General features: G+C 40.0%; 1 protein-coding gene across 3 annotated transcripts in view; it reads left to right on the forward strand.

Moving 5' to 3' along the window:
- Nucleotides 1-25,555, forward strand: part of sfswap (splicing factor SWAP) — a 93,395-nt gene that overhangs the window by 28,868 nt on the left and 38,972 nt on the right. For all 3 annotated transcript variants that reach the window (XM_028462189.1, XM_028462190.1, XM_028462191.1), the window contains exons 8-13: nucleotides 3,028-3,277; nucleotides 4,144-4,296; nucleotides 4,420-4,513; nucleotides 9,864-9,921; nucleotides 10,601-10,704; nucleotides 10,780-10,909. In XM_028462189.1, coding sequence (XP_028317990.1) covers nucleotides 3,028-3,277; nucleotides 4,144-4,296; nucleotides 4,420-4,513; nucleotides 9,864-9,921; nucleotides 10,601-10,704; nucleotides 10,780-10,909 — 789 coding nt within the window. The remainder of the gene's footprint in view (nucleotides 1-3,027; nucleotides 3,278-4,143; nucleotides 4,297-4,419; nucleotides 4,514-9,863; nucleotides 9,922-10,600; nucleotides 10,705-10,779; nucleotides 10,910-25,555) is intronic.

Below are 25,555 nucleotides of genomic sequence, written 5' to 3' on the forward strand. Positions count from 1 at the left end.
ACAATAACAGTGTGTGGGTAGCAAAAATAAAATTGCTTTGGTGATCACTGATTATCCTGTAAAAGAGCGAGACATGAAGTGAGTGAGTGAGTATCTATAGACACGCCCAATCATGAATATACATCGGCCCCAAAACGGCCCGATTTCAGAACTGCCCAGAAAGTGACTTGTCAGAGGGCTAAAACTCTGGAAAATGGGCGAGTTTGGGTAAACAAACCTCAATTACTATGTTTTTGGGGTTCTTAGAACAAATGAAGATGGGTGAAAAATTGATATGTCCCCTTTATTATTTAAAAAATATCTCTTCTAGATGCATCGTGTTTGAAAGGTTTTTAAAATGCAAACTTATCATCAGCAATTGAACATTTTATTAGTTGGGATTTTGTTGCCAAAATTGGAGTTTTTATGACGATTATATACAATGTTGTGACTGAAGAGCCATGCGGCTATCTGTGCCATCATCACTCAGTCTGGCAAATAGTGAACAGCAGAAGGTGTATTGACAGTCCAATTGCACATCTGAGGTCTTTATCCGGCATCACATGACATGTTTGTAAATGAGTGCATCTCCTCTAGCCTTTCATTCTCTTGACTGTAGCAAATTGTACGTGTCTGTAAAGTCAACCAGCTTAGTGAGTAATGAGTTAATACCTCACTGTCTTCACTCTGACTCCGATCATTTGTTCGAGCTCTGTCCTCATGTTGCCCCCTTTGGCTTCCATGAAAAAAGTAAACTGTGAGACAACTGATCTGCCAGATATCCTTATTTTGACCCGATCACCAGCTGATTTATGATTGCTACGCCTGCTAAGTGAGTGTTTGCTGCTCCAGGCACAGCATGACAAACTTTTGCTGATTGTCGTGAATTGAAGACAATCACAGAAAGAAGCTGAGCTCTTGTTTGCTAACCTCAATGTCACTGATGGGATAATGTTGTTTTAATTTAAATTTTTTTTCTTCTTCTTCTTAAAAACCCTATTCAGCTTTGCCTAATATTTAGACACAGTATGAGAGAAAGAGTATCTTAAAACTTTAAAAGTGGCATTGTTTAGTCCAGTTTATTTATTGCTTACCCAAAAAATATTTGAGTGAGCACAAATCGAATATTCATGTGATTTATTTTATAGGTGCACTTTTCTCTCTGATTACCTATTGTTTTGTGGTAAAGCACTCACCGTTGTTTTAGCTGCTTTCCAACAATTTTAAAACTATTCTGGAAAAATCTACTTAAAAGCCACAACGGGACTCAGGCCTCACCCTATTGGCTGATGACGGTGCCCTTAACATGATTCAGCCAATCAGAACGTGCAGGTGGGCGGGCTGCTACTCTCGTTCGGATTAACCGAGATTCACATGTTTCTGCACATGAAGTCACCTCCTCACTGCTCCACGTCTGCATATCAGTCCATTTACAGCTTTTTATGATCAATTTTTACTGTAACCTGACTCATATACTGGTGCGCGATTGCTCCCGAACAAGCCCAATTTGGTGATTTGGCATCTTTATACTATTTATTGTTTCCTATCATTACAAACTGGAACATTTTTACTGTATTCAGGCTGCTGCAGCGTTCTCTCTGTGTTAGTTCTCCTTATGTGAGCTTCTCTATCAGCCTCAGAGTCAGAAGATGGGATTGCTCCTGAACAAATCTAATGTGGTGATTTGACAACTTTATGTCATATATTATTTACAACTATTACAAACTGGCTGAAATGTGTTGCATTTTAAGCCTTATTGAATCTTTTATTTATCTTCTGTGAGTGCATCACTTTTCACACAACTTCCGAAGCTTGTTTTTGGACTATTGGTTGACAGAGATGTACAGTGGCCGTGCCAGTTCAGTCATCCCACTAGGGGTGATGGTCAGTAATTTTCTGCCTCCCGATGACTGCTTTCACTGCACGGACACGTGTGCCAACCTGTTGAAAAATTCACACATGGAGCGCTCTGCTTTATTGGCCGCATCCTTAAATTTCAATTTAAAAAAAATAGCGGCCTATACGACGCAAAATACAGTATTAAGTTGATAACTAGGGGTGGTACAATACAAAGTTCATAATATGATATGATCGATGATATTAGGTTCACAAGATCAATATGATCCAATATTTTGAAAAGAAAAAATCATATTTTATTTATTATAATCATGTTAGTTAAATAAAAATGTATTTCACATTGATCTCTGTATGAGGTTTTTAAGTTTCAAACTGAATATAATAAAATTAAACTGCTCCTGCCAGACTGATGATTACAATTTCAGTCTGAAAGTAGACCCTCACAGCTAATATATGGTCATCATCATGACGTTATTTAAATAGACTGTTTATTGTTCACACACATTCCCTTAGCTGACCTGTAGGGGTAGCAACAAGCCTCTGCTGCATCTAGTCCACTAGAAGAACAACAATAACAATGGAGGGTAGAGAGAGTAACCATATTGAATCTGAAAGAAAAACAACATTTGCAGCAACAATGTAGACTCTTGATGTATACGTTTAATACATAACTCCAGTCTTCTCTCATTGCCTGATTAATACATTAATATAGAAGTTATACTCATAATCCAATCAATGGAAGCTCGTGCAGGAATACAGTTTAGTGGCTTTTTCTCGATCTCTTGATTGACTTCACTGGCTGCTACTACTTAAAAATGTAATGATGTAAAAAAGAAATCAGTTTTTTTTCATATAGTTTGATCTGTAGAAGGAATGGATGCAAGTCACATACCTCTTACTTTCAGGCTTTGAAGGTGAATCACTGTTTATGGCGGAAAATCATTAACCTCTTAAAGCTGATATTTATAGCCCAGTGGGAAACGCTTATCATATTGATTCACTGTTTGTATCCTTACTCAATATTGGCCAATTTGTAATAATTGACATTCCAAGCTGAGTGCGTTCTTCCATACATTTGAACCGTGACACACAGTGTAATAGCTTATAATCTACTTACATTGACAGAGCCTGTTGAGCTTTGTCTAGCACAGCTAAACTCTCTCTAAGACGTCTCCCCCTTGTTTCCAGCAGCAGTGTATTATGGGTACTACATGCTTCCTGATGGAACGTTCTGCCTGGCGCCGCCTCCTCCTGGTGTTGAAACCAGCTCATACTACAACAACGCAGCATCCACTGTCACGGCTCCTACTGCCACCTGTGAGGTCATCACTCATTCAGGGCCTCCACTCACAGCTGCTGGAACAGTCCCAGTGTCAGCACCAGCTTCATCCGCCCCTCAGGTGTCCAGCTCTGCTGCTCCAGCGAGTGTTTCAGAAACCAGGTGAGAAAGAAAGGAGTCAGTCAAGTCAAGCTCTTTTTGTTGTGTTAATATTGACTCAACTTTCAAGAACTGAATTTCTTTTTTCACCTATTTCCTCCAATTCATGACCTGGCTTTTGCTTTCAGTGTTTTTAAAATGTACACTAGCCAATTCCTTTTTTCTTTTTAATGCATGCTTTTCCATCACTTGCACACGCCCAGGTCATGCCCAAAGTGGTCCTTAAGGAAGGCCCTTATTTCTGAATGCTTCTGAAAAAGCAGCAGGCAAAGCTTACATATCACAAATTAAGAAAACTTTGCTTGCTCAAGGTATGTAAACATATGTAAAACTCAAGGCCCAGGGGTTAAATCTGGCCCTTTAGAGCATCCAATTCGGCCTGCAGGAGAAACTAAAAACATACGATATAACTTTATAGAACTTTCATTTTTCCAAAATCCTGCAGTTTTACTTCAACTTATTTCCCCAAAATATCTGGTGACTGATATCTTTCACTTATTGCTAAGACAGTGCCTTGCATACATAGTGTATCATTTATATTGAAAGTGCAAACTAGGGCACATTAATGTTGAAACTACTAGTTTTCCTGCCTAAAACCCGTGGCCCTCTTGAGATTAAACTGCTTTGTATTTGGCCCCTGATTTAAAACGAGATTGACAGCTCTGCTCTTGGTAGAGATTTATTCGAAAAGGTTTTCTTCTTTAATTGATAGACTTTGTTTGTGTTTCTGTGTTATTTCTTAAGGCTACTTACTGCAGCAAAATACAACACCACAAGGAATTTCTTCATTTTGATGAAAATTACAATTGTGTGTGAATTATTTTTTTCTTTTAATTATTTATTTATTTGTTTATTTTTACTCCAAAAAGCTTTAAAGCTGAAGTGCCAGTTGCCACGACGACAGTCGCAGCCATCATTCCCCCACCACCCGACATCCAGCCAGTCATCGACAAACTGGCCGAGTACGTTGCACGGAACGGCTTAAAGTTTGAGACAAGCGTTCGAGCCAAGAACGATCCTCGGTATGTGTTCTCAGAAATAAATCAGTAATTCCTCTCAGGTGTTGGTTTTTAAAGACTCTTTGGCTTTTAGATACAGGCTGAGCTGCTTTATCATTCCTCATAGTGAGTGCTCTTTCTGTGCAGGTTTGATTTCCTGCAGTCTTGGAACCAGTACAACACATATTACGAGTTTAAGAAGAACTACTTCTTGCAGAAGGAAGGAAAGGCCTGGCCAGAGGTACTTTTAGGCTTTTATATTTGTGCAAATTAATCTCATCTAAGCTTCTGCTTTGGACTTCAGAATGTGTTTGATAGTTATCAGTACATCTCTCCTATATTCCAAAAATCATAATGCCATAAATGTAATTCCTGGAAAATGTAGTTTCATGTCTGTTTCGTCATTTGCTACACATTCAGAAAAAATTAGAAACTGCATGTAAAGTTCTTATGTCGATAAAACATAGCTGTCCTCCTGAACAATGAAAATGTCTAGTCTTACGATCCCAGTGAAAAAATATATGGCAAAAAATCTCAACCTTTGATCTTGCAACCCTGAATACATTCATGTGGTATGATTTTAAGACACAGCAAACTGTGCTCTGAAGTGTAACTGCTAATATTGGCAAACTCTGATGGGCCATCACATTACCCATTAGGGAGATGGTGTCAGATCAGAGCAAGTTGTTTGCACTTTGGCAGCCATGCTGCCCCAAGGCTGTGAGTACAGATGTAAATTAACTTTACTGCTAAAACTCTTAAAAAAAATATTCATGCTGTTTGTGAAATGCGTTGGGGCTCCACAAAAGGTGAAAATTAAATCCAAGCTGTTTTTATTATAATTAACATGCATTTATTATTACAGTCCAGACACTTTCAAAGAGAAATAGACTAAAGATTTTTTTCTCATTGGATGATGAAAGGTTTAGATTTTTCAAAGTTAAAGTAATTTTATTTAAAATGACATGCTATCTTAAAACACAATCTAAAAATCTATTGAAATTTGGCCAAATTGTCTATACACGCAGTATAAAAGTTAACCTGTTTAGATATTTATTTGTGAAGTTTGCACATCATTTTAATAATATTTGTATCAGAGGCTATTGTGCTAGTTGGTGGTTCATGAAGTTTAAAGGGGACGTATCATGCTAAATACACTTTTTTAGCCCTTAATTGCATTTTGTTGTATATTTAGAGTGTTTAGAAGTACAGAAAAAAAATCAAATTCGTCTCTTCAGGTGCTCCGTAGATATCTTTATATTCTGTTTTGGTCATATTTTTCAATCTGTTTCGATTTTTCTATTCTCTATTACGTTTTTTGAACTATTACATCACAGTATTTGCAGCGGAACTGCCAAATTAGGACATCGACTCCAGGCCCAACACTTCGAGCAATCTGCCATTTTTATTTCTCGCTGTGATTTTGTAGTCCAAGCTCAAGGATGCTGAAGTTACGAGAGGATAAGTCAAAAGGTTCAGTTGCTAGATGTAGTAACCCACACGCTTCATTACACCGTCTCCCAGCATCAGAACCTTTTCGAAGTGCCTGGTTGAGTTTTATTTTTCACGGAAATGTACCCACATCTGTGGGTAAGGTCATTTTTGTGTGCGCGAAGCACTTCAAGAATGACTGCTTCGCCAGTATAAAGAAGGATTTGCCGAAAGACTTCGTCTGATTGAGGGGTCAATTCCTTCTATATTTGGAGTCGACGAACAGAGCACTTCGGTAAGCTGTAAATAACGCTAAAAAGTGTCATAAGACGTCCCTGTCATTGTTTTGTTAGCATTAGCAGTTGCACCGTCTTCATATGTTAGCGCTGTGTGCTCGTTTTAGATCCTTGATGATATGGCCTACGGGATTTAATTTAAGTCTAAAGTTTCCATTAGTCATTTCATTTTGCCGATTTTGTCTCCGAAAAGACTGTATTAAAATGCATTTCGTGACGTTAGCTTGGCGCTAGCGTTAGCTCGGTGCTTGTGTGAGCTCACTTGTTAGGGTTCTACAGGTTCATCATCTTCATTTGCATCTCGCTCCGCCGGGTCAGACTCTGGCTCGAACATGTAAGGCTGGATGGACAAGTCTTCTGTTGTTGACAATTTGTAAATAACCTCTGAATAAAAAGTTTATGCGCCGCTACATAGCCGTATCTCTTCTATCAAACTACAAAAATGGCCAAGCAGGGTGGAGTTGAACCGAGAGGGGGCGGGGTATGAAGCGTCTCATTTGCATTTAAAGAGACCGCACCAAAACGAGTTGCTCTCAGAAGCACATCAGAAAAGGGGTCTGGTGAGCTATAATAATGAGGAATTCAGACCCAAGCAGTGCAGTTCCGCTTTATATAGACCACAACTGTATGATTTGTATCTAAAAAGGAAGGATTTAAAACCATGATATGTCCCCTTTAAGAGTTTTGCACTTTTTAAAGTTTGTTTTCTTAGTACATCGATCAACATCTAAATTGTAGGTTTTCAAGATGTTTCTTGATAACCTTGCTGTAATGATAACTTTGTGACAAGGACAGAATGGGGAAAAGGGAAGTAAAAAACAAAACCAAAAAAACATTGTGATTATGGTGACTTGGTAAAAGCTGTTCCCCGGAAGGTGAACAAAGCTGATTACTATGTTAACCTGTCAACCTGTGTGTCGTCTGCCCGCTGTGTTTTGTTACACCCTGACTTTTGCTTTGGGGGAGAAGCATCACTAAGTGACTTACACAATATATGATGGGACATGTCACTTTGTCTCCATTTGAAGATTTTTTTTTTGGCTTCAGATTTCCATCAGCACTTCCCCCGTCAAACAAGACTTTGAGACGGATGGATAGACACATATTATGCAACAATGCATTTGCAAATATATTGTTAGATTTGCATATATTTAAGGATTTTTTTACCACCTTTGGCTTAGAATGTGAAAGAGAAAAGTATTAGAGTGCATTCTACAAGAAGGTAATTTGTCTTACAATGAAGCAAATCTATGAGCCTGTCATGCTTTAGGAAAGTGTGGCTCATCACTACATGTGCTGCATCAATCAGCTGCTGCTAAAACCTCTCAAAACACCTGCCATGTTTGCGATTTGTGCTTTGGAAAAAAATGCACACATTGCTTTTGTTATGCGGAATTGTATAATTGATGAAAAATAATCATAACAATTCACAATTTGAATGTTACTGTATTGCAAAAATGAGCAAAATATAAGGTATCTGGTATTTCTGAGTAGATTAAAAGAACATCAAGAATGTTAATTAATGAGAAGTAAATATATGCTTCGTATGAATTGCTTTTCATTGTGCATGTGGATAGTAATACATTTTGAGATTGGAAAGCTTTTTTATAACAGTAATAGTTTCTATTTTTAAATATATTTTACAACTGCTGTGGTGCTTTGGAAATAGTTAAATGGAACAAGTCATGAAAAACGGACTAGAAGAAAAAAACAAAGTCCAGGAGGAGGGAATATCCAGCTGCTGGGGGGCACGGGCATGCGGCCTCTCTGGGCGCTCCTCCAGACACCTTCCCCGATTACGGAGGTGAGGGGGACGGGTGGAGGGCTGGTGAAGGCGTTGACAAAATAAACCTTTGCTCTCCTGATACGGTTAGATGTTATGTGGTAACCTTGGTAGGCCTGGTTCAGAAGACAATGGCAATTGGGGAGAGGAGGGGGGGTAGGAGCGTCAGATCTGCAAACATCGATGGTGATATTGAGACACAACCTTGAGCTGACGTGTGGGGGAGGTCAATTGGGGGTAATGATTTGTTTCCGTTTCAGGCTAGCACTGTTTCAGTAGCCTTGATGTCTCTGGTGTCAGTAGTAAATCCAATAAGGTGAAAAGTTGTATCGGGACACCCCTAGATGGGAAAGTGTTTTTTAGACTATGGAAGAAACGAAAAAGGAGTAACTAATAAAAACGCCAGTTTTTATTAGTTAAATGTTGTCTGAATGTCCATTTTCATCACACTCGAAAATTTATGGTAAGAGAGTTTATTCATAAAACCTACTGCTATTCACATGCAATGCTTAAATCAGGGGTATCCACACTTTTTCAGCTCGCATGCTAATTTTTATTTTTATTATTATTTTTCAGCTGGTCTACACATTCGATTGCAAGATTAGAATTTCATTTAGCAGACATTTCTATCCAAAGCAAAGTATGACACCAGCAGTTAGGATTAAGGAACTTGCTCAACATCCCACTATCTTGACTGTTACGCCACCTCCACAACATGTTGTCAAAAGTCAAAACTACATGTAGTGCAATTTTTTTTCCAAACAGTTATGCATGTTGTATTTTTGCAATGAAAGAAATACATTTATTTTATTGCTTAATTGTGACCATCACCAGCCCTCCCTAAGGAAGGGTAAGCAAAACATTATTAGAGAGAAAAATCTAAAAAGAGACGCAAGCTAGTTTTTAGATGAATGGGGCTGTAGCAGCAGAATAGCCTCCATGATCATTGATACTCTATACTACAGTCACTGGGCTGTAAATGCTGCACATACTTGTGCTGTGCTGCCAGCTGGGTTCATGTTGTTAAGAAACGTTGTTCAGAAAAACAGCATTTGTTCTAAAAGGGAGCAGTTTGTAAAATGATCCAATTGATGTTGCTGATGTGTGTGCACTGGTTTGTGGTGACATTGTTTGTTTGATTCCCCCTCAGTTTTCAGTAAAGTTAAATTATTTTAAGTAAAGTCATTTACATGGCAGAAAAAAAGTATTGTATGAAAAAGCAGTTATTTTTGAAATAAAGTCAAAGGGCACATGTAAGTGTCGTGAGCACCCGTGGTAAAGAGCTATGCTGACCCAATGTTGATCGAACAAATAATGGTCTCTACTTAAAGAACTTGGGGCGGACATATTTGCCCTTTTGAATGATTTCCTGTTCTTCACAGCAGCTGGCAGCTTCTCTCTTAACACCCTCTAATGGCACAGCAGGAAAGCATTTAACCTTAGAATCACAGAGTCAAACCGAAGAAAAATTATAGTAATCAAATGCAATACGTCATTTCTGTGAAATGCAGCGACACATTTCAGCCTTTTCAATCCATCCTGATTGATTTCTATGTATTCCAAATCGCTTACACCACATTGTGCCACACAAAGCCAAGTGTAATACAATTCATCTGCCATTTAAAGTGTCACTGTGTTTCTAACAAATCAAAAGAAGTTAAACTGTTTTCTTCCACTGTGACAAATCTTTTGCTGCTCCTGATTATAATGACACTTTTTATTGTTTGTGTATGGATTCATTTATGTGCAAAAGAAATCCCTGACAGCTTCTATTTGTTTTTAAACTTGTGACTTTCATATTGGTTTTTTTTAAACAAATGTGGGAAATGTATTTATTTTTTTAAACTAGATATTTGTTCATCAGTGACCCACACACTGCTGCCATGCTGTAGTCAGCAGATGGTGTGTTCGAATGTCAAAACAATGCAGGAAAAAAGAGCTGGAGTCATTTTATAAACATAAAAAAAATACTTTTTCCAGGTGTTAAATAAAAATAATTTAACTTTTTCAAAGCTCTTTTTTTCCCCCATCTGTCTAGCAAAGCTGTAAACACCTCTTTTAAATGTTTCTCTTCTATCCAGAGTGGAAATATTGATGACAATATCGAACTCCAGTCTGATCAGTCCATGTTAAGCAAAGGTAAGACAAAAACACACGCACAAAACGTATACTGTACAACTGTCTTTTTAATGTTTTTCAATCTATTGTTTAACCAAAGGTTGTATCTAAGTTAACCTGAATATTATTCACCCAGCTTCTTGTGTTTGCATCTGTCAGTTGCAGCCAGGGATCTCATTTGGTGATAAAAGATAAGAAAGTGTTTAGGATGAAAGAGTCTACTCATTGCTCTGCTGGCGGCAGCTGTAAACACTCTCATATATGCTAATTGGGGAACAGATTCACATAGGACGCATCACAAAAAGAGCCCCCAAATGCTGCCAAGTCTGAGTCGCACACAAATAAGCTATTTGACATATAACAATCAGGATCAAGGTCCAATAGAAGGGATACTTCTTCACGTAATGGCAGCATGCTGTCGCTTTGATCTGTTGCAGAGTGGATATTTTTTTTCATTTAAATGCCACATCCTGCTTCTTATTTAGCTTGTCAGTCAACATGTTCACGTATCTGTTTATGAATTTCAAGTGTTTTGTCAACTTTTTTCATCACTAAAGTTTTCTTCTTCTTCGCCGAGTGGTATTCATGGACTCTCCACTTTCCACTTCAAAATCTGTAGCCATATGTCTGATAGATGTTCTCATTTCCATTCATAACTCTCTCAATTACAGTGGACCTTATCGTTCTTTTGCAATTTCAGGCTCTTTTGCGCCGATCTGCTTTGCCATCAAGTCAAAAGAAAATGACATGCTGCCATTAGAGAAGAACAGAGTTCGACTAGACGACGACTCTGACGAGGACAAGGTTTTTAGATTTGATCCTTTCTTTTTGAACATCCGACTGAACATAACAGTTAACTTGTATTGTTTATTCATTCAGCTGTTGGAGGAGGTGGGGCTAGATGCGATAATTGGTGCAGCTGAGATGTACAACAAAGAACCAGCGCCTGTCCCCGTACCAGAGGAAAAGAAAGCCAATCTTAGTATGGAGGAGTTGGAAGCAAAACAAGGTAAAGGCAGATAATGCGGAAAAAGCATCACCATAACTTATATACTATTGTTTCCATAGTTTCCATCTCTGCAGTGTCAAAGATCAAGCCTGCAAATAGTATCCTGGAATGGTTCCGTTTAGCAACATAAAACCCCTGACAGTCAGTGCCTGTATTCACAAAGCTTCTCAGAGTCTCTCTGAGAGTTCCTAACTTAGCCTTAGAATTCCTTGCATGGAGTCTTAGCTTTAAAGTGATTCAGGAAGTTTCTGAGAGCATCTATTCATTTTTACACTGCTTAAAAATGTTTGAACCACGTTCACGTGTTGATTATTATATTGATTTACTTATTGTTAACTGTCTACGTTGGTAATGTTGCCACTTTATGTATTTGATACTAATGGTGGACGCAGACACAGCTGTCAGTGATTACTGTGATTGCTGTCGCTCTTTTAAAAAGCAAAAAAAAGGGAGTATTAAGAGGGAAACTGGGTCCTGGTGTCATGGCACAACGGAAGAGGTAGACCTGGGAGCTCATTGCCCAACCAATCAATGTGTCATTCCCTCTCCGTGTGCACACAAGCAGTGAGTGATAGAAGCGCTGCTACGTGCTGTAATTATAGGGTGGAGATTGAAGTTCTTTTCAAACAGGTGAATGTTGAAGTCTACCATTGGCTGCTGACGTTGCTTACTTTAATAATAATAATTGTGTAAATGTTTTAGAACTGAACTGGTTGGGGGGCGGGGGGGATCACCAGCTTTCTGTTCAAATGTGAGTGACATCAATAACACCATCATCACCAGGGAAACCTGCTATGTTCATTAATGCCCGTTTGTTGGCCAGCAATGAGTCAGAGTCCAGCAGAAAGCAAACAAGTCCATCATCTATTTTCTGACCCGCTTGCTCCTCTTCAGGGTGCGGGGAGCGAACAAGCACCGTTATGGTCTGACTGAGCACTCTGCTATTACGTTATGCTGTGTGGGAAAAGTACACGCATCCCCGATAAAGCCAACCACAAACATTATCTCTGCATGATCAAACGGTAGCATGTTATTAAATCACTGTCATTTAACAAACTGAGAATTTATGTCCTTTCTTTCTGTCTTTTAAAGTAAAGTTTTTTACCTTAGGAGCTCTCTTAGGGCCAAAGATGCTTCGTGAATTACTTTTATCCTAACAAAGGAAAATTCTAAGCAAATTTTTTTTTTTAATTTTAAGATTTTTCTAAGAGTGACATCACTACTAAGAGCTACTTTTCACCTTAGGATGCTTTGTGAATACGGGCACTGTTTTTTGAGGTTTTGTTTGAGTAAACTGGAATAGCTAAAGGAAGAACATTTTTGGTCAAGGATGAAAACTTTTTGATGTTAAGCCTTAATGCATAAAGCCCATGCATTTTTTAAATCAAACTACCCATCTACATATTCACCTCTGTGGTTTTGTCGATAGCCCGCGGGACTTTATAACGGTAGGGGATCTAAAACTGCCGTTCTTAATACAAGAATTCCCCCTCTACCTTGTCACCGAGGCTGGCTGCCTATCCTTTATTATTGTTTTCTAATAAAAGATAAGACTAATTGTACCTCCTCTTATAGGAAGTCTAAGAGTCGTCTCGCTATTTTGTGGGATTGATATTAAGACCCACCGAGTGTAGGTCAAAGCTGGAAACAATTCTTTTTTACAACAGTATGAGCTAGCCCCCCCCCTTTCCCTTCTCTGTGAGGAAAGGAACCGAGGGGGCTTTCACTTACCAGAGGTCTAGGAGTGTGTTTTTCAAAAACCCGGGCGCTGTCTCAGGTGGATGATTGCAGGCGGTTAATTTACTCAAGAAGGCTTCTTAATAGTTAATATATTTTATTAAAGGTTTCACAAAAATTAAACAAAAAGAAAATCAAAAGTCAATCACAAGTTTCAAAGTATCAAAGTCCTGAACTGACAGCCGACAAGAACGGACAGGGGCCTGCCGAACAACTAGAATGTCCGTCTCTAAAAAGCTCTCCCTCTAAAAAGCTCCCGTTCTTAAGAATCAGTGAGATATATATAGCAAGAAGCGTGGCGTGATAGTGTGTCATAATTCATGCCCTGACCGCCTTAGCGAATAGGAAAAGAGAATACAAGTTCATTTTTTTTTTTTCAATGCCTTACTGGTGTAACAGATGCTTCAAGTTCACTCAGATGTCATGGCATACAAGAGTACAAAAGGTTATGCATATATGCAGATGTCATGGTTCAACGGGAGTACAACAGTGTAAAAGGTTGCACAAGGCGTTTTAGCAAAACACAGTATCCCTTTTTTATGAAAATAGAAGTATTAGCACCAGATGGTCATAACTTTTCTTGTGTAACATTTTTCCTATCATTTTTTATAATAATGGCAGTTTAATAGGCGTGACACATCAGGACAGGCATATAGCTGTAGTGGTTAAATAAACACTTCTTTGCAGAATAATGAATGAATGATTAATACACACAACGTACAACATCCTCCTTATTAATCATCATGAGCATATATGACCGGCATCGGTCAGAGCTGTCGCCCGCCGGGTGTTTCCAGAGTAGCCACCCCCGTCTAGGGTGTCAACCCCTTACGGAATTACTTCTCAGAGCCTGCTGGCATCCGAGGCCCCTTGTGGCGGGGTGAGACCCTCCTTCACAACCGACATAACGACACCCCTGACGTCTTCCAGTATGACGCTGAGAACCGAGAACGCCCGCTCCAGTCTTTCCAGACTGTCATCAGTCGGGGCAGGTGTCACTGTCTCTATGCCTTCATTGGGGCCCCCCCCCCCCCTTTCACCCACGAATGTCTCTGCACCCAACAGCTCCGCCCCATCATCATCCGATTCATTTTCCAGCGGGGGAAAGCAGTCAGCCACTTCTTCAGCAGACTCGACTTTCATCACAGTGGGGAAGGGGGATATTCTGGCCACCCTTTCGGCAAAGAAGATCTCTCCTGTGTTGTCATCTCTCTCCCATTCCATCTCCATACACGCAGGAGACTGTGAGACAGCACGAGGAGGTGACACAGACAGGGCCTCAGTCAGAGTCATTCTCTCCTTTTTCCACTCCGGACCCATATCATCTCCATCCTCTCCTCGTCTTTTAGCGGGGGAACCAACTCCAGCTTTTTCATCTCCTGAAGAAGAATCACTTCCCTCCCCGTCCTCAATGCTAAGTTTCTCTTCTATGTCTTTATCATCACTCATGCTCCACCCTAATGCCAGGAACCGAGCCACGGCAGGAATTTTGGACATATCCCCACATCTGTTTTTTTCAAGGATGTTGTTTTTTCTGTTTTGTTTTTGGTAACGTTTCTGGTAAAACGAGATGTAGTCACTCCCGATGTTAATTGTCTCCATTCCATCGCCTAACTCTCTCACCTGTCTGAGTGCAGTAAAATTAACTTTCCTTGCTTCTGCTCTCGTCATTAGGTAAAGATGGGGGTTCAGGTAACTCATCCTTCCCTCAGTAATTTCACTGAAGAAATAAGGAGTATCCCTGTCCGGATAGGGGTAATTCCCCAGGGTCAAGGGTGTCTCATAGACTTTTTTATTGCGGGGCACCCAAGCATCCCCCCAGTACGTTAAATCAGGACCCCCGCAATCAGTGGATCTAAGATCCCGCGAGTACAGGGGGTCGCTTTCCATTCTGACCCTGTCACATGTCATAGAAGCAGACCACCTCCTCCCCGTGTGGCACCAGCGTGTGCTGCCTCGTAAACCCCAGCTTATCCTTTCCGATTGCTTTTTGTAATCGGGGTGCCTAGCGGCCATTTCCCTATCGTTCCATCTCACTGAAGGTTCTGGTGTCATTAAAAATAACCTCTGCCCGAAAAGCCAAAATGGGCACCCCCCATCCTGTGGGTTGATTAACACTTCCCACAACTCTACTCCCATTCGAGGATGCAACTCATACAAGGGCAAAAAGCCAGTTGTATCAGTTTCAAAAGCCTCTGCCATTGTGGCCCCATTTGGTATCATCACGTCACGCGGTAGAACCCCTGGGTGCCAATGCAGGGGTTTGTCTTCTGAAATAAAGGGATCACCGTCAACATCTAATTCCAAACAGGCAGATCTGTACTCTCTGTTTTCGTTTTGGATCAATAAACCTTTGGACATGATCATTGTAGTCTTTATATTCTTATTTTCTCTTTGGGCCCCATTAATTCTAATCCATGCTGGTGTAGGGAGATTTAGTCCCACGCACCTACGGAAAGGGTATGGCGTGTCATTTAAATATCCATCTTGTCCCCTTATTCCTGAGGTATCCCAAATCACTTTGCGCAACTCTCCATTTCACCCATCAGATCTATACTTGTTAAGCCTGAAAGACATCCAAAACCAGGCATCGTCATTAATTTCTCTCATTTTACTGACGCCCACAGGAGCATAATCCCTTGGGGATCTCTCGTGCTCTGCATCCGCAATCCTTATTTGTTTGGTGTACCATTCTGCTTTTTCTGGTAGAAGTGTCATGTCGCGGGGCACCAATTTTCCGTCCTATGATGGGGGAGGAGAATTCAAACATTAGCATGAAATTAAATATTATGCAAGGGGATTCCTCCCCTGTCAATAACATTTCTATCCCGTACTATCAATCTTTTATGGTGATTTATTCCTATGACGAACCCCACAAAGGCTATGGCCAAAACTTGTGTAGGTTGTCCCATAGTTATCATGATGATTCCTGAGAAGATAAAAAACCCCCATGTTATTGCTAAATTTTTTGTCATTTTTTTGCTGAGGGCCGATCCCTTTTTGTACATAGCTATTAATATTAATAGAAAACAAATTGAATATATACCTGCGCCTATAAAACGAAAGTGGTTAACTCTTGTTGTCTTTATCCTAACTATAGTTAAAATTATATCTAGGATGTATATAACTGTGGTCGCAATCCAGAATTCATCCTGCCAATTGCGGGTAGGGAGGCCACCAAATAAAATGTAAAAAATTACTAAGGAGGTATGTAAAGGTGTGATTCTCAGCAGGAATCTTCTGAGAATACCCACCACAATTATCATAATTGATGAGGTTAAAACTTTTATCCATTCAATTAAGTTGTTTCTCCTCGCTATCAAAATCAATAGACATGCTATTATGGCCAGCAGAAAGAAGTCTGCGTTAATTTTTAGAATTATATTCTCATGGCTGACAGCTGGGTTTTCGTTAAGTGCCAGTGTCATTGCCTCACAATTTTCCAATTGCTTTGCACAAAGTTGCCAGTCTATTATTCTTTCTGTGTTATTTTGAATTTCACTGTCATGACACAACATCAGTTGTATTAAACAGCGGAACACAAGTGTATCATCCGAAGGGACATAGTGGTGGCAGTAGGCAGTTAGTGCCTCAGTTGTTGTCAGTCGATTTTTCTCACACTTTTCCCATTCCTTACTACAAAATTCCCAATCCATATTCGTATTTGTGTTGTTTCTTAATATTTTTGTTGTATTAGCATAGCACAATATCAGTTGTATTAAACAGCTGAAAACCAGTGTACCCTCTAAAGGTTTATTTAGTGCCGTGCTGCAAGGCATAGGTGTGGATGTGAGAGTTGTTGTTATATTTACCGGATGGTAGAAATTGGGTGTTGCTTCAGCCATTTCTATTCTCCTTTTATCTGGTCAGGTCTCTGTCAGTCGCCTGTTAGCTGCTTATCAGTTCTCCTGCAGGTCGTTTCCTTGTGCAAGAGTAACGAAAGGCGCCTCATGGGCAGTATATATCTCTTGAGAGGAGCCCTCTATTCCCCCCCCGTGGGCGGGGAACGCCCTGTCAACGCCCAATCTTATGATGTTTTTTACGCCTTTGCTGAGCAGGAGGCCCCTGGTTAAAGGGCCTCTCCTTTCTTCCTAAAACGATGCCTTTTCTTCTTCTTTTGTATTTCTTTGTCCAACTTCCTGGCAGACTGAGTCACTAATGTTTCGTGTCTTCTATCTGCTCTACTAAATGCCCAGTTGCACATTTTTCTGCAGCAATTTAAAATTGCTAATATTTTTCCTACTACTGCCAAAAATATTATACCCCCAATAGCTAGCATTATCCATTTAAGGTACCACATTATTTCTTTGGTCCACCACCAAACATTTTGAGCAGTTTCAACCACTCCCTTTTTTACTCCCTGTACGGCGACCCCGATCATCATAGCCCCAAACATCCTCCAAGCTGGCAGGCCTGTCCCCCTTTTTTCCATACTCTTTTCTCTATAACTATGCTTCCCTATTGCTTCACAGTTAAAAACATCATCCGAGGCCTCCAGTACAATTCTTGAGTTATCGATTTCTGTCACTGCACAATTCCTCACAGTATCAGTTGGGATATACCATGGGCTATCTTCTTTTAGTTTCATTTTTGTATTATCATTTTTCCATTCCTGAAAAATTGGAACAGTTTTCTCCCTATTTTTTAATTTGTTTCCATCACAAAGCACATTTCTAACAAACCTCAATCTATCATACATCAATCCTCCTATGTCTATTCCCTGTAACCATCCGACAGACGCCACATGGGATGGCCAGTGAGGTACCCTCACATGCTTTCCGGGAATCACACACATCCCTCTTCTGTTCTCGGTCAGCATATCGTGTGATGCAAAGGCATATGTGGAATTTACAGTTTTCTTTAGTTCCTGTATTAGAGTTTTATCTTTAAGACACTCCCATTCGCCTCCTCTCATCCTACAAGGTTGCCATTCAACTTCAGCTGTATTCCATATATTTTCTACATAAGTCTCACCATTCTTTATTACTGGTTTCTTTCCAATTATTCTCGCACCTGCCGCCTCTGTAATCGTCAGATTCCATGATTCATCTTCGTGAGACCAGCGAAGCTGATGCCATTGAGCATCAGGAGTTAGTGGCAACCATTTCTTAAATATTGTCTCATTATCCTTTTCGCCGTTCCAACCATTTATGGGTGCCGTGAGGAATAATGATCTCTCGGTGGTATAGAGGAAAGTCATTTGATAGGGGAACGGTGACTGTATGAAGTCTTGCCAATTCCATTCACCCTGGTGTTTGTGATGCTTTTTAATTGTGTGCAAAAAGTCTGGGAGTAGATGGCGGATTTTCCTATCTTCATTTGTTAATGTATATTTTTTTGCAGCTAATTTTTCTGCCCAAGGTTTAATCCAGATTTCACCTGTACTCTCTGTATTCTCATATTCTATTCTTTGTAAAAATGCTTTGTATGCCTTATACATTTTCATCACATCCATCCACTCTTGTCTCTTTCCAAAAGTAGTTTTTGTCAGGTACGAATAAAAGAACTGCATCTGCCAACGTATATGCATGTCCTCTATTAATATGCGCATCTCCTCTGGCAAAAAACTCCTTCCTTGCTTCTCCCCATTCTGTCATATTTTCTACCCTGATCTCATCAGAGAAACTCCCCAAATCCTTCTTAACTTCTATTTTTCCTTTCCAATCAAAGGTGTTCCTCTCATTAAAAAATTCCAAACCGTCATGGTCTTCGGGAGGCAATGGATAAGCCAAAAATTTATGTAACACCGACCCATCCTCCCTAGGGATTGCTATCAGGTGCGGAATCACTAAGACTCCCATTACAGCCGAATCAAAACTATTCCAGCCTTCATTCTGTCCCAGTAATAAACCTGCTAATTGACTCCATTCCCAGGCTTCAAAGAATGCAGAGGGCCTCATCTTTGCTTCCTTTCTTAGTTCTGTGAGATTTATAGGTAGGTGTCCGCTGCAGTTCCACATCGCCTCTTCCCATAAATCACTTCTAAACGGTTCTTCAGCTACCTTTCTGCTGGTGTTGCTGAAGACCACTTCCAGTATTAATTTATATGCATTCGTAGCCTGCGTCAAATCAACCCCAAGTGTGAGAGACATACATCTCCTTGCCTTTACCCACCATGCTGTTTGGTTAATTTCTACCCATTTTTTGTATTTATTTTGTGTCATCATAGGTACCGTTATCCCAACAATTTGCCTAAAACAGCTACCCCCTTTGTCGGTGGGATTAAGATTCCTTCCATTTTTTGCATATCTACTCTGGCATAACAGATCATTTTCCTGATGCTCATCCGTCTCATACCACATGATTCTTTGTTGAACCTTAGGAAATTTCTGAAGAAATTTCATCATCTCAGGACCTTTTGTATGTCTTTTGTGACGAGCAGGATTTTCCCCTGCGTTATGCTTTTCTGAAGGTAATACAAACAATAGCCACTTCCAATAGACTCCTCTAAGCGCGGAATTAGCAGTAAAACAGTCTTCACTACTTCTATTGCATATTCCTAATCCTTCGGCAGTATTGATATGTGGGTATAACGTTGGTATCACATGGGTGTCAGGTGCCACACTGGATGCCCACATTGGCGTTGTATTATAGGCATTAAGGTAAAAACATTGTTTGACTTCCTCCTCCTTATAAAGTCCCAACTCAACTGACTTATCGCCATTGGTCAATCTTCTCACCGGAATTTGGTTGTAATAGAAAACGCAATGTCTTAAAGGATTTCTGTCATCGTTTCCCTGTGTAATCCAATATTTCCTCCCTTGAATCCGTGACAGACTATCATTCCTTGTACGATATTGGTTCCCATTTAATTCTTTATCCCAAAATTCCTGCATCATTATTTTGTCCAAAATAGTCTCCTGTAACTTTATTGATTTACACTGCGTCCCATTACCATATGTGAAATTCCTAGTCCAATTACTTGTCACATCTTTCCATTTCTGGAAAATGTTGACATACCATTTTACGGCGTCCACGCTACATTTTTGTCCCCTATATTTTCCAATACCACGTTTCCATCTAATTTTCTTTGAGCTCTCCTTGTCTTTTTGTATTGCAAACCCCGGGGTCACCAATGGCATAGTTTTAATATCATGAACCAGAGCCTTTTTTCCCAACGGTTCAAATTTAAATTTGCAAAAAAAACCTCTTTATCAACTGTGGAAGGACATTTCACAATGTTATATTCTTCCTCTGTGATCTCATCATGAGATGGGACATTCCACACTGAGTATTCGTCTAATTTCTGTTTGTTTTATACACTCCAAACTTCTCTTCAGTTATTTCCCATTTTTTCCTTAATATCTGAATATAGGATTGATATCTACATTCTATTGAAGTATCCCTTCTTTCTCACCAATACAGCTTTCTCTCACAGCGAATCCTTCTGCAGTAGTATCGTCATAAATCTTCTCATAATCCTCCCTTGTGCATATTTCCATGTCACCCTTTACTGCCTCACAGACTCATAGACTCTCATATGCTACCCTTGAGAGCCTTTCCATAGTCTTCATCAGTTCTTCCTCACAGCATGGCCCCTGATAAGCTTCAAATGCTATCTCGCATGCTCTCAGTTCCATCATATCCATTCTCTTAACACGCTTCTTACTTCCTTAATTTTGTTATATTACTAATTGTAGTATTTAATGTAGTCACCGGAAAAGTTGTTGCTTTTACATATTTATTAGGTGATTCGGGTGAATTTTTATCTTGTGGCCTTGTCACGTTTCACTCAGGTCCCTTTTCACCATTTCTATCTTTATCAGTCTTATCCTTTTACACACCTTTTCTCCCTTATCCACAAAACTCTCCATTAAAGCTGTATTATTTCTTAGCAACAATTTTTCCCACATTAACTCTCTCAAGCATCTATCGGGCCGTCTTAATCTCGGGTGTCGAACATATTCACTGCAATCAAGCTGTCTAGTCTCTTTCCCCTCATCTTGGCTTTCTTTCAACCTGTCAGTTAGATTTTCAGGGAGAAAGAATTCCCTATCACATTCTCCAACCAAACCTCGTGTGAGAGCTAAGAATTGGACTCCCTTCCTTATATACTTTCCTTGGTCAAAAACCTTCTTTCCCCCAGAACTAAAAGGAATGGGTACTTCTATTTCTGCCATAGGTGTATATACATTGCATGATTTGCACTTAACAATTTCTCCTTTAACCACCCGCTTGATGGAACCCGTCTTCTCTATTTCCACCCAGGTTTTAATTCCAATTGTTATCAGTAAGCTGAGAAGTGCCAGGTTGAGGAAGATTATAATGGCCTTACTTGCCATCCCCATTTTAAATTTTTCTTCCCATTTTTTCTTCCATTCCTTCCTTTTCCTATTTTTCTCAGCTATTTTGTAAGGAGAGAGCCTTCCTCCTCGGATATCCTTGACATAATCTCTTTCCCATAACATATTTCTAGCCTCTCTATCATAATGCCTTTTATTCCACATTCGGTGCAGTCTCTCCATTCCTCCGATGAGTGACCTTTTTTTTTTTTTTCTCTGTAACGAGAATAGCACCACAATTATTATTTATATTATTTACATTTTTCCATTTTTATTTATTTATCTATAAAAATTTTTTTTTTTTTTTTTTTCTACGACGCTATTCTCTATCAGAGTGTCTTCCTCTGTCTTTTTTATATCTTCTCTTTTTTGAAGACAAGCTTTCTCCTCGATCCTTCCTTTTCCTTATTATTATGTGCATTCACAGGAGCATCCACCCAAGTCTCCCTTGGTTCAACTTCTGCTCCCGTGAGGTCATCATCATTTCTCCTAGCTTTTCACCTATGTTTGTGAGTTCTACTTTATCTTTAGCAAACCTCCGTTTAGTTTTAGAAATTCGGCAGGCCCCAGCCAACTCTATTCCTGCCATCTTTCTCTACCAGCCGACAGTCATATCTTGTCCTCCTATCCTGCCTTTTTCCCATCCATCTGAGACAGAACACTCCTTCCATACACAGACAACACTTCCCCGGTTGATACTCCCTCTCCGTGGGAAGAGAACCAGGAAAATGTCCTGGAAACAGCACACGTACCGTTATTATCTCATCCACGGAGCAGAGAGCATCACCAATCCCATGGTCAGGTGGGCTCGGTCCAGTAAGACCTGGTAAAACTCATCAGCCTCCGAAGGGTGATATGGAACCTCCCAAGTGGGGAGAACCGCTTCTTCCACCTCAGTTTTTTGAAGTCATAAGTTCGGAGGCCCTGTTGGAATTGTGTCCTGCCTATCAATCCCTTTTACATCATTATTCCTTAAACCGCCTTTTAACTCGGACTTGCTGGGGGTGATATTTTTCCTCCATCCGTAATGTATATTACGTTACCTTCCTGTCGGTCGATTACCCGGAATTCTTTTCCGTTTTTTATCCACCTGTCTTTTGCCTGTAACACAGGATAATTCTGGGTCAATCTGGTAACTGTTTTTGATGTTTAGGCTGGCTTAATATTTGGTTGATGTAAAATAAATTGTCATGGCTCCACCAGTCTTTCCCTATCGCGGCTATTGCTTCTTTCGCTGATCTAACAGCTCGTTCCGCAACACCGTTTGTATTGGATTGGTATGTGATCGCAAGAACGTATTCTATTTGAAGATCATACAACAGTTTCTGGAACTTTGACTCAGAGAACATTGTGGCATTATCACTTTTTACTTCTGTTATTGTCATGTTTCCCTGTAGATATGACAGCGAGCATTTTTCTGCCTCTTCTTGTGTCTCAGGCATCAGGGGAAATATCCTTGTATTTCCTCCTGCGTTATCTGCTATTACCAAGAACTTTTTATATATTATTTATTTATTTATTTATTTATTTATTTATTTATTTATTTATTTATTTATTTATTTATTTTTTATTTTATTTTTTATTTTTTTTTTTTTTTTTTTTTTTTTTTTTTATTTTATTTTATTTTGGTACAGCCTGAACAGGCATCAAGCAAGGCGGTTCATCTACTTTTCTAACGACTCCGAGTTCCTCCAATTCCGGTATTGTTTTTGTTTTCCTGGCATCGTTCCCCTAGTAACATATGGCTGAGTTTTTATCATACCTACGTCATTCTTGAATTTTGCCACTTCTGCTTTTCTTAGTATGCCTATTATTCTTTCTTTATCACTTAATTCAGATTTATCTATTACGTTTTGTAATACTTCTGGAATTATTATTTCTTTCATCCATCTTACTGGATTTCTCTCCAGCCAGTCTATATCTTTAAAAGCCAACAGTGCATGGGGACCTATCAAGACACCCCTGCCCCTAAATTTTCCTATTGGCATGGTGCATTCTTTCCCATTTGCTAATTCCACTAAGGCATATTTATTCATGGGTTCTGTCCAAGGCTCTAATAAGATGGACATATTTGTTCTGTGTCTGATGTAACCCCCTGGAGTTCTCGTTTATCTTTAGCCACCCTATTATATCATTTTCGATTATTTCTCACCCCGGGAGCGTTACTGTGCTTTGCTCCTTCCTGCCCGAGGAACTACCTGATAGTCCTTTATCCACTTCATCTTCCATTCTTCCTTTTCATTCATTAAATTGTCCCTCTCTGCCTTTGTCATTTTCTGAAAATCTTCGTCCGACACTCTCGGACAGGCAGGTGCTCCTTCTTTTATTCCTGAATTCCTTGGTTTCTGACCCTTCTGAGTCTCCCGTAACCTCTGTCCCTCCATTTGATTCTTTCGCGGAAAATACCCTGGTATCTCAGGCCTGATCTGATTTGGGTTTCCCTTTCTTCGACCTCCCGCTGTTGAATTTAGCCTCGGAGAGTTTTCTTCCCTGTGATTCCCTTGATATGTTTGTCGTGGTGCAAAAGAGCTCTGTCTTCTTGATGTTTGTATTATTTTTGTTACAGACCCTGTTTCATAGTCACTCACCCAGGTGACATATGCGTATTTTCGTGGCATTTCAAATTTTTCTGTGGTGCTATTTATTATTTTTATCTGGCCATTATCAGTTGTGAGTCTTAGCTCCTCTTTTTCTGGTAAATTAGTTTTTTTCTCTGTCGTCATCATTAGTTCTTTCTGTGGTGGGGGGGAATGTGGCGTTTGGACAATTTCATCATCCCCCTCCTCCGAGCTTACTTCTATCGGGTTGTTGTCTTTTTCTCTGGGGGGGTGAAGGCTTCCTGAGCTTCTATAAGCATTAATTGTCTCCTCTCGCTTTTTCGCTTCTTCTTCCTGCTTTTTTACAATCTGGTCATAATGTCTCAATTTTTTCTCCACATAGCTCAACTCTTGTCTGTACTGATCGACTTGTTCCTGGAAAGATTGTTTTTGCAATTCTAAAGCTGATCTGTTTGCTATTTCTCCTTCCTTTATTTGGATGTTCTTTTTTATTTCTAATATTTGCAACTCCCTGAGATGTCGTTCCTGATTCCCTTTTTCTTTTTTCCGCCTTTCCTTTTCAGCATTCCTATGCTCTTCCTCAGCCGTTTCACATCTTAATTTTAATTCCTTTAATTCAAACTCAAGGAGAGCGTCTCTTTCTCTGCTCTCATTATTGCTCGGCCCTGTCACATCTCTATACTGATGATAGGCTTCTGCAGCTCTCCTCTCTAACCACATCTGTTGTGCATTATCCTCCCTGAAAGGCACAAGCCCTTCATCATCCTCCTCTTCACTCCCGGAGCTGCCTCCCTCATCCTCAGTAGTTACTAAGTATTTACTACTTAGACCTCCGTCTCCCTCTTCTATTAGTGCATCTATTATGCCCTCGTCTGTGAAATAAGGGGCTGAGGGAGTAAGAGGCATTATTTGTGTAATTATTGTACTGTACGGCGATGCTCCCGCTTGTGGTTCTTCATATGGAGGTGGCTTTGCTGTTTTTATTTGACCCTTGCCTCCGTCTCTTCCTATTGTATCAGACCTTGCGCCCCTCTCTGCTGATTTTGACCTTGGCCGCGTCTTTGACAACACCTTTAATCCTTCTATTTTGTAGCCGAGGTCCTCCTCAGGTATTTTTGCTATTTTTGTATGATGCAGAGACAGGAGGGTGTTTGCTTCTTGAAATTTTTCTCTGGTTTGTAGGACCCATATAATTCGACGTCCTGCACCTTTGCTTAACCAATTCCTCATAGCTTCATATATCATTATCCTGGCCATATTGTCGGGATATCCGAACAATCCGTCTCCCCACGTAGTGGTTACCACTGTTTTTGTTTCTACCGCTTCGAAGACAGCTTCCAATGTTTCTCCTAATTCGTCCCAACTTAATTTTGGATCTTTATCATAAAAACGAGAGTAATACCCATTAACTATCGCTATTACCCCATCATTTTTAATTTCCTCTTTTTCTATCCTTACTTCGTTTGCCGTTTTTCTGGAATACTTTCCTGTCTTAATATCTCTCCTGTTTATATCCTTATTGACTGAGATGGGCCATCGTGTGGCTACCCATCTTGCTACTCCGCCACCGTCTTCCCCACTGGGATTTCTCGGGTTTAGAATAGTACATTTTGGCCCTGATATTTCTGCCACCAATGTGTCTCTTAGGTTTGCTCTTACTGTTGTAATCACGTCATTGAATCTCACGGTTTCAATCTCTCTGCTAAGTACCCTAGTACCGGTGGAGCCTGTTGACAATCCTCCTGTCGAAACTCTTCGAACAGGAGAAAAAAATGGGGAGGTAACTCCCTCCGCCATTGCTTTATCTTACGTTCGTGTCAAAGTATTCCCGTAAGCGGAGACTGAGGTATCTCCTTGAGAAGAGGGCTTCAATAGCCTTTTTCCCCTCTGATTCCACGCGTGTTTGAATAGGCTTACCTCAACCTGATTCTTTTAATAAAGGAAACCTTTCTGATTTCGTGTTCAAAGTGTTAGACCTCACACTTCTAATCTCTCACTCTTTTTCTTTGCACACTCTGTCCAGGGTGATCAGGTCTGCCAGAGTAACAATTACTAAAGAGCTGGAGATT

The sequence above is a fragment of the Gouania willdenowi genome, chromosome 12 (assembly GCF_900634775.1).
Source record: "Gouania willdenowi chromosome 12, fGouWil2.1, whole genome shotgun sequence".
NCBI lineage: Eukaryota > Metazoa > Chordata > Actinopteri > Blenniiformes > Gobiesocidae > Gouania > Gouania willdenowi.